We start from the raw sequence: 9,057 nt of genomic DNA on the forward strand, positions 1-9,057 counted from the left end.
ACCTGATTTAATTGACATACGAACGACCGATGCAGGAAGGAAGACTGTTTGTTTGTATTGTAGCCTTCCTGTTGTAATCTCAAACACTGGGTTTGCCTGGAGATGTGAATGAGACAGAAACATTGTATTTTGAAGCTATGTGATAAATTTATCAATAGTGAATGTTAATCTGATACCAAACGTCTGTGTCACAGGAAGGAGGATATTGTTTTATTGCACTTATATCCTTGTAAAATGTGATTTATTGGTATTTTGTAAAATAACCTGATTGGTTGGAGAAGACAGGGAGGGCTTACCCCCCTGTGATACTGTGTGGAAAATTGACATAAAAAGGAGACCTGCGTGCCTTTAGAGTAGGTATTGTAACATCTTATTCTGCTGAAAACATCTGATTGTATGCTGTTGCCCCTAGCAATAGGGAGGAGCCTTTTTAAAGGTTATTGAGCAATAAACATCATTGCCTCAAGAAGACTGCTTCATCTTGTGACCAACAGGGTTAGGCCAGACCTAGCCCCGTCCTCCGGCTGTCCAGGGAAGCACCTAACGTCTCCAAGCTCCGCCTTCCGCCAACTACCGGTAGAGACCTAGCAAGTGGCTAGTGGGGATTCGTCAGCACCACACAGCTGTGGTAAGGCAGTGCGTCGGCACATACAGAGCAGAACCGTGGTTTCAAACGCCACGGCAGGTTAGGAGTTTGGTGGTGGCAGCGAGAACCCGCCCACAGCACAGTGGGTGGAGTCAGTAACAGGCGGTTACTGACGGTAAGCGGGAATCCCCTATGTGGTCAGGCCTCGTGCGGCTTGACCTTCCATTCTGTGCGCAGCCAACGGGACGCGAAAGCGGCGAGTGCTTTCGTACGGTACCGTCCTGTCACAGAAATTGGTGGCATAGTGGTGGGATATTCCCAGGCGGCTTTTCATCACCCGATTGGAGAAGCCGAGTTACTCAGGAGAGGAGTAACTGCAGCGCAGGAGAACGCACAAGATGGCGGAATTCAGCGGAATGTCCAAGGGCGATCTGGAGATCGTGTGCCAGGAGAAGGGTGTGGATATCTCTTCCAACGCGTCCAGAAGCGTCATGAAGGCGGCGCTCAGGAGCGTGGAGGAGTCTCATCGGGCGGAGGTGGAAAGCACTGACGGCGTCAGCATCGCAGAGGACGGCCCAACAGTGGACCTTCGTAAGGAACCGGTGAGAACCACAAGCCCCGCCCTCTCTCACAGCAGCAATGTTTCACAGCAATCCCTAGCAGGGCCAGGATCCCAACGTCCCAGGGGGGGCGGCCCGGATACCCTAGCAGATCGGCTAGCGGAATTGGGGGAAAGGGCAACGGAGCAAGAGCGCTTGATCATCATCCAGATGTGGCGTGATGAGCGGGCACCACAGGCTGTGGTACCCCGGGAGCCGCTGTCAGCTGTTGTACACAGATCGGGACGCATTCAGTTTGCCAAGTTTGCAGACAGTGATGGGGACATTGATGGACATTTGCAAGTTTTTGAAAGGACTTGTAAACTACACGATTTACCCAAGTCGGAGTGGGTGAGACACCTTGTGCCCACTCTGCATGGAGAGGCCTTGGAGGCCTATCGAGGAGTGGCGACGGAGGACTGTGGGAACTACGACGAAGTCGCGAAGGCCCTCCTCCAGCGATTCTTCATCACGCCAGAGTCTTACAGGAAGAAGTTCAGAGACTTGCCCAAGAATCCGAGCAGCACCCATGAGCAGTTCGCCACCCAGCTGCGGCAGTACGTGGTGAAGTGGGTGAAGGATTCGGAAGCCACTACATGGGACGCACTGATCGACCTGATCTGCAGGGAGCAGTTCTACCGCAGGTGCGCCCAAGAAGTGAAGGAGTGGGTGCTAGATCGGGAGCCACCCAGCTTAAAGATGGCTGCCCAATTAGCCGACAAGTATGTGGCAATTCGGCCACAGGGGCAGAAGCGCCCAGCCAGCAGCCAGCTCCAAAAGACTGCACCACCAAGGGGACCACCCTCTTCAGCTCATCAACCCCAAAGACAAGCATCTTCCAACCCGGGTGCTCTTGGCCAGCAACCGCACCGCAGCGACCCTGCAACTGATCAGAGATCATCGGTGCCACGACTGGAGAAGAAGTGCTACGGCTGTGGGAAAATCGGACATCTGAGGATGAACTGTCCTGCATCCCAAGCAGCCCAGACTCGTGCCCCAAATCCGAGTGCTGGAGCCCGGATCGCTTGTTTGACGAGAGGAGATGAGCCTAACGAGACTGTTCCCCCTCCAGTCAGTCCGATGGAGTGTGGCGAGAGACAGGTGCACTCTGCGGAGAGAGTCACCTGCATGGCCAAACAGCCCCTACACAACATGTGGAGGCACCTGCAGCCGGTCCACGTGGGACCCCTGCAGGGAGAAGGCCTAAGAGACTCTGGGGCCTCAATCACTGTGGTGAGCCCCCACCTTATAGATCCTGCTGCAGTATTGCAGGGTCGCACTGCCACGGTCACCCTGGCAGAAGGAACAGAGAAAGCGGTTCCCATGGCAAGAGTCTACCTGGACTGGGGAGCTGGACCAGAGTTGCGAGAAGTTGCCGTCATGGATGGTCTCCCAACTGATGTGGTCCTAGGAAATGATCTGGGTGGTGGGATCGTCACTACGTTTGTTGGCGCCATTCCCCGGAGTCAAGTTCCAAAACCACCGTTGACATCAGCTACTCCAGCACAGCCCAGCCCAGAGGAAAAGACTACAGCTGCTAGACAACTGCCAGCACAGCCAACCCCAGTATCAACCAGCCCAGAGGAAAAGATTACAGCGGCTAGATCAGCACATCGACCCCGCATGCCTTTTGCCTCTGGTATGCCTACGTCCCCTAGCAACGCAGAGGATGTCGGTTCCAGCTCGTTTGATCCTGTGGGGGTGCCCAATGATGCTCCTGACCCAAGTGGTTTGCCAACTCCGGCGGTGAGTATGAGAAACCACACTGACTTTTCCATGACTGACCCCTACCAGACTGACCCTAGTAGTCCCCACCTAGATCCCCCTGTAGAGTGTCCCAATTTAGGAGAGATTGAGGGCCACAGGCAGGAGTTTAGGGAGGCTCAACTCTCTGACCCATCCCTGATAGGCATGAGGCGCCACTCTGGCAGCGGCCTTGACAGGGTTGGGGCAGGAAGTTTGACCTTGCGGGAAGGGTTAAGGTACAGGGTAGCCAGGAAAGTGGGAGGGGAAAGACCAGATAGGGAATGTGTCCAACTGGTCCCCTCAGGGAACGTTCCTGCGCAACCAGTGTCGGTTGCCAGTGAAACCCCTTTGGACAGTAACCCGGAGACAGACCATACCCTGAAGTGCCTGACACAGTGCTTACCCTGGTCTGGAATGTCGGATGACGCCCAGACCAACTGTAAGGCTGGTGCCATGCGTTGGCAGCCGGGACACTCCAGCGGTTGTGTTGTCTCTGGGCCTCTGCCCATAGGAGAACCCTTGCAGCAAGTTGCTGTGGACATAGCAGGTCCCTTGCCTGTGCACAGTAGATCGGGGAAGACACGCAGCCTCCCTGTAGTGGATGCCACACAGGATCCAGAGGCTGGTGGTCTGGCCGCCATCACTGTGGCACAGGTAGCGGACGAGGAGGAAAGAGTAGGCCTAGGTGACAGGGTAGGTTTCCCGAGTCATAGGTCGACAGAAGAGGATTGGAGGGCAGATCTGACAGTTAGGGCAGACAGTTGCCAGATAGGTATGACGGAGGTGCAGTGCCTGGGGCACCATGTGGGAGGAGACAGGGGTAGGCCCAAACCAGAGGGGGTGGAGGCAACCAGAGGCTGTCCCCGACCCACATCACCCAGACCGGTACTGACCTTAGAACCTGTAAGGCCCTACGGACACGTTGTCATTGACTTTAGTCCTGTAGTGAACCCCTTGACAGAGATGGCTAGGAAGGGCATTCCCAAGTCAGTGGACTTTGCACCCGCTTGCGAGTTGGCATTCCAGTCATTGAAGGAGGCTCATGTACCCGCTCCAGTGCTGATGGCGCAAATTCTTGACCAGGACTGTGTGTTACGAACTATTGCGCCACTGCACGGACTGGGAGCAGTACCGAGCCAGAAAGAGCCATATGGGCAGGAGCACCCTGTGGCCTGTTTGAGCAGGAAACTGCTATGGTGGGAGGTGGGGTATGCCACAATTGGGACACCTTGGGTGGCACTTGTTTGTAACCAGCCCCCCGCCGTGGTGACTTACCACCCACCTGTTAGGTGGCTGCAACCTACCTTGGGGAAATTTGACAGACTTTTGTGGTGGAGCCTTGAACTTGGACTTCAGGTGGACTATTTGAACATTGTGCACCCACGAAGAGAGGCCCACTACACTATGGATTAACTGTCTAGGCCAGAGCCTACACATCCCAGGTAGCGTCCCCTTCACCCCAACGGAATGCGGGACCAGGACCCAAATCGTTGGGACATGGGTCCCTGGTTGACCCGCTTGAATGGGGGGGGAGGAGTGTGGCCGGAGAGACCAACCAGCCACACGTGTAATGGCGGCTGCGGCACTGAAGGTGTTAACCCTCGTGCCCGGTGCCATATTAAGGGACAATGGGCGCTGGGCGTCACTGTTAAACGTACTTACGGCGCTGGGCGCGGACTGTTTAAAAGTTTGTTTAATGATGTATTTTAACATGTCATATGTAGTGCTCTATGCACAATTGCAGGAATGCATGTTTAACTGTATTTATTTTATATTCAAGATGTGGTAATCTGTATATTTAAAGAGGAAAATGCACTTACTCTTATAGATGTCTGAATAATCATCTCTTATCCTCTGGAAATAGGAAGTGGCATGCTAATGGCCCTGTCCTATCAGAGAGGTGTGAAGGACAATACCTTTTGATGTGTAAGTTCCTTAGAGAGAGATGCTAATCACTGGGTCTATGGGCTTGGAACTTGTTTCATGTACCTGATTTAATTGACATACGAACGACCGATTCAGGAAGGAAGACTGTTTGTTTGTATTGTAGCCTTCCTGTTGTAATCTCAAACACTGGGTTTGCCTGGAGATGTGAATGAGACAGAAACATTGTATTTTGAAGCTATGTGATAAATTTATCAATAGTGAATGTTAATCTGATACCAAACGTCTGTGTCACAGGAAGGAGGATATTGTTTTATTGCACTTATATCCTTGTAAAATGTGATTTATTGGTATTTTGTAAAATAACCTGATTGGTTGGAGAAGACAGGGAGGGCTTACCCCCCTGTGATACTGTGTGGAAAATTGACATAAAAAGGAGACCTGCGTGCCTCCAGAGTAGGTATTGTAACATCTTATTCTGCTGAAAACATCTGATTGCATGCTGTTGCTCCTAGCAATAGGGAGGAGCCTTTTTAAAGGTTATTGAGCAATACACATCATTGCCTCAAGAAGACTGCTTCATCTTGTGACCAACAGGGTTAGGCCAGACCTAGCCCCGTCCTCCGGCTGTCCAGGGAAGCACCTAACGTCTCCAAGCTCCGCCTTCCGCTAGCTACCGGTAGAGGCCTAGCAAGTGGCTAGTGGGGATTCGTCAGCACCACACAGCTGTGGTAAGGCAGTGCGTCGGCACATACAGAGCAGAACCGTGGTTCCAAACGCCACGGCAGGTTAGGAGTTTGGTGGTGGCAGCGAGAACCCGCCCACAGCGCAGTGGGTGGAGTCAGTAACAGGCGGTTACTGACGGTAAGCGGGAATCCCCTATGTGGTCAGGCCTCGTGCGGCTTGACCTTCCATTCTGTGCGCAGCCAACGTGACGCGAAAGCGGCGAGTGCTTTCGTACGGTACCGTCCTGTCACAATTATTATTTTTGTTTTTTTAAAACTGACCATTTTTATATGCTGTACATGTTAGTGAAAATGTGGCCTTGGCTTATATTGAATATTTTGAGTTTATACAACATAATACACAGCCAGGAACTACAGTTTATCACTCCTCACAAGTAACTTTTCTTAAACTTGTACTAGGGATCCCACGTATTACATTATTGACAGAGGGGCAAATTCAGTACTGCGCATGTGCTCGCATTTCTGCGGGGGGCCGCAGAAAATGCGATCGCCTCTGCCTGTCAATCAGGCAGAGGCGGTCGCGGGGTGGGAGGGGGGCGGCAATGTTCCGTTTTCTGGGAGGAAACGGAGCGTTGCGGGGGCGTGCCAGCCGAAACGGTGGGCTGGTATGCACGAACAGAGGCGTGTCGGGGGTGCGTCGTGGCGGCTGTGTGATGTCACACGCAGCCGCTGCAACAGGAAAAATGGCGCCGGGACTCCTGCGGCCGCAGCTAAGCTGCGCCGGCTGGAGTCATCCTTAATTTCTGCTAAGAAGCAAAAATTGCATGCTGTTATCAATTTCTGCTTGTTGACGGAGGGGGGGGGGGGGGGGGAGGCGCTGGTCAGCATGCTGGGTGGCCCTGCCCAGTGCTGGGCGGCCCCCATCATGTGTGCTAATGGTTAGCAAATTCTGCTGATTAGCAGAATTTGCTAACCTTACTGAATTGGCCCCAGAATCGCTGACAATCTGCTAAAGTTTACTCAAAACATAAAAGCTCAACAATTCTTCCCTAAGCAATCTCACAGCAGTAACAACTGTAACACAATATTGTTACAAATTCTGATAATCTCAGATGCAAAAGAAAACTCAGTCAGTTTAGATTTACAGTGCTATAAAACAAGATTGTCCAATAAACATTAGGGAATTTATGGTCCCTGTCTTGGGCGCAATATTACCTTTTTACTAATAAATAATATACTCATGGGGGTAGATTTACTAAAGGTTTGTGGTGGTGTTATCCAAATCATCCAATCAGAATTTGCCTATCATTTTCTAGAATGCAATTGACGATGGATAGAATCTGATTGATTGGTTGTCTGTTTTAAGCTTTAGTAAATCTGCCCCATGCTGCAATATGCAATTGAGTTTGGCTGGAGTAAAGAGCATACAGAGTGATATTTCCCTGTGGTTAAATGACTTACTTTGCTGTATAGATTTCAGTCCCCTGAGAAACGTTGATGCAAAGATGAAGATGCATCCTGTCTGATCGTACTGCACCTCTCCAATAATACTAAAGCAAGCTCCCAGACATATGGGTACCATGGCAGTGTACTTAAGGGCATGGTGCTTGGTGCCCAGGAAGAGTTTAGAAAGAGCCAGGGTGAAAATAGGTGTTGTTGTGTAAATCATTTGTGCAAAGGAAAGCTGAACGCAGCTAAGTCCAAGATTTCCAAAGGCGATGCTGGAACAGAATGTCAAACTCAAGAGGAACACTTTGAGACGAGCACTGGTGTTCAGGGCCTGCCCTTCCTCAGTGCGTACATGTACCAAACCAAACCTGAGAATGGGATAGTCCAACAGGATAGCAGTGAGCATGTGAAGTGAGGACAGCAGCAAGGGGTACCTGAAGTTGTACACAGCAAATATCCATTTGTTAAGACTGGAGATGGTAGTTCCTGTCACTAGCCAGGCAAGTATTGCAGCAAATAGGTACAGGTTGGGGGTTCCTCTCTCCTGGGGGGATTGTTCTGGCTTGTGGTGTCTGATAGAAGCAGGAAACGCTCTATCAGAAGGTTCCATTTCAACCTCATCTTTCCTGCTGGGTGCTAAACACATGGGATTGTTGGCAATATTTTCCAGTTAGACTTCTGTCACTGTCAGATATACATGTTCACAGCTCAATCTGAAATCAGTCCTCCTGGGGCCCATTGGCTGATTCCCTTTCTGTCACTTATATCTATAGTCTTTGATGTAATATCAGATTTTCCTTTGGAAGTGTTCTTGAAGAAGTGTGCTATACAAAATATAAAACAGAAATGTTACAGGAATACACATTTGAGCTTCAAATACACAGATGGAGCTTTTCATAGCCACACACAGCGACACCTCTCACACACACACAGTCACGCTGCCTGTCCTGGGTAACGATGAAGACACTTACCTCACTGGTGTCCTGTAGTGACAGTCACTGGCTCGGCCATTCTTCACCTTCACACGTCCTCCCAGGTTAGCACAAGGCAGCAGTCCTCCTCAGCTCCTGTGATAGTGTGAGCCGGTGTATGTAAACATCTGAGCTGCTGCTACTGAGGGGAGCGATGCTCAGACTCCTCCTCCCCAAACCCTGAGCCCTGCCTGCCTACCTCCTCTCTGTGCTACACCGCCTGCAGGCGACTGGAGCGGGTTACTGGGTTCATTCAGTACTAGACTAGGGGAAAATAATAATCTTCTATTAGTTACCGTCTCCTAGCAACACAACACTGCCTCACTAGCACATACCAGGAGCAATGCCCGCCCGTGCTGCTGCTGCTGATTCATGAGCAGGGTGAGTAATGGGTGTGCACCTCCTTCCTGCCTTTTCCTCTGAAGACCAACACAAGCTGGGACGTAGTCGGGAATAAAATGCACAGGGCTAGCAGTGGCACACCACAGCCCTGCCCCCTGCCTAGCACATCCCGTCCCTTACATGTCACCTTTCCAAATATAGACCTCACCATGCCACGGAAAAGTAAACAGTTCCTAGAATCCGGTTTCATGTATTACATACTGACACCTGAGATCACCACATCAGCAGCAGCCACACTATAGTCTGTCCTGCCCGACAGCAGCAACAACGTATGATACATTATTATTATTATCATCATCATCATATGAGCAGGGAGATAGCATACTGGACACGCTAACAACAATCAGCACTGTGCCCATGGCATGTCCAAACTGCGGCCCTCCAGCTGTTGAGAAACTACACATCCCAGCATGCCTTGACACCGCTTTAGCATTCTTTGACAGCAAAACTGTGTCAGGGCATGCTGGGATATGTAGTTTCACAACAGCTGGAGGGCCGCAGTTTGGACAGGCCTGCGGGACAGCTCCATGATCATGTGCCTCTCATCATCAGGATTATTATGGGCAGCGAGTCCTACACCCGGATTTACAGTCATATCGCTATGCATAGCCGTAGTGACTGTCTGTACTGCGCAGCGCTAACAGGCGATAATAACGCTGTTACTGAGCTGCGTGCGCGCACCTAGTGTACAGCACCGTATGTATTTCACATGATGCACTGTGTGTATAGCGCTG

At 51.1% G+C, this 9,057-nt stretch overlaps 1 protein-coding gene across 1 annotated transcript in view; it reads right to left on the bottom strand.

Annotated features, from left to right (window-relative positions):
- The window catches only part of SLC35E4 (solute carrier family 35 member E4), a 69,971-nt gene extending 61,309 nt beyond the window's left edge, over window positions 1-8,662 (bottom strand). Inside the window, exons 1-2 of the mRNA XM_063964289.1 lie at window positions 7,922-8,662; window positions 6,963-7,774 (exon numbers count right to left, since the gene is read on the bottom strand). Coding sequence (XP_063820359.1) covers window positions 6,963-7,596 — 634 coding nt within the window. The 5' untranslated portion in view covers window positions 7,597-7,774; window positions 7,922-8,662. The remainder of the gene's footprint in view (window positions 1-6,962; window positions 7,775-7,921) is intronic.
- Between the last annotated feature and the right edge of the window lie 395 nt (window positions 8,663-9,057).

Source organism: Pseudophryne corroboree, chromosome 1 (genome assembly GCF_028390025.1).
Source record: "Pseudophryne corroboree isolate aPseCor3 chromosome 1, aPseCor3.hap2, whole genome shotgun sequence".
Classification (NCBI taxonomy): Eukaryota; Metazoa; Chordata; class Amphibia; order Anura; family Myobatrachidae; genus Pseudophryne; species Pseudophryne corroboree.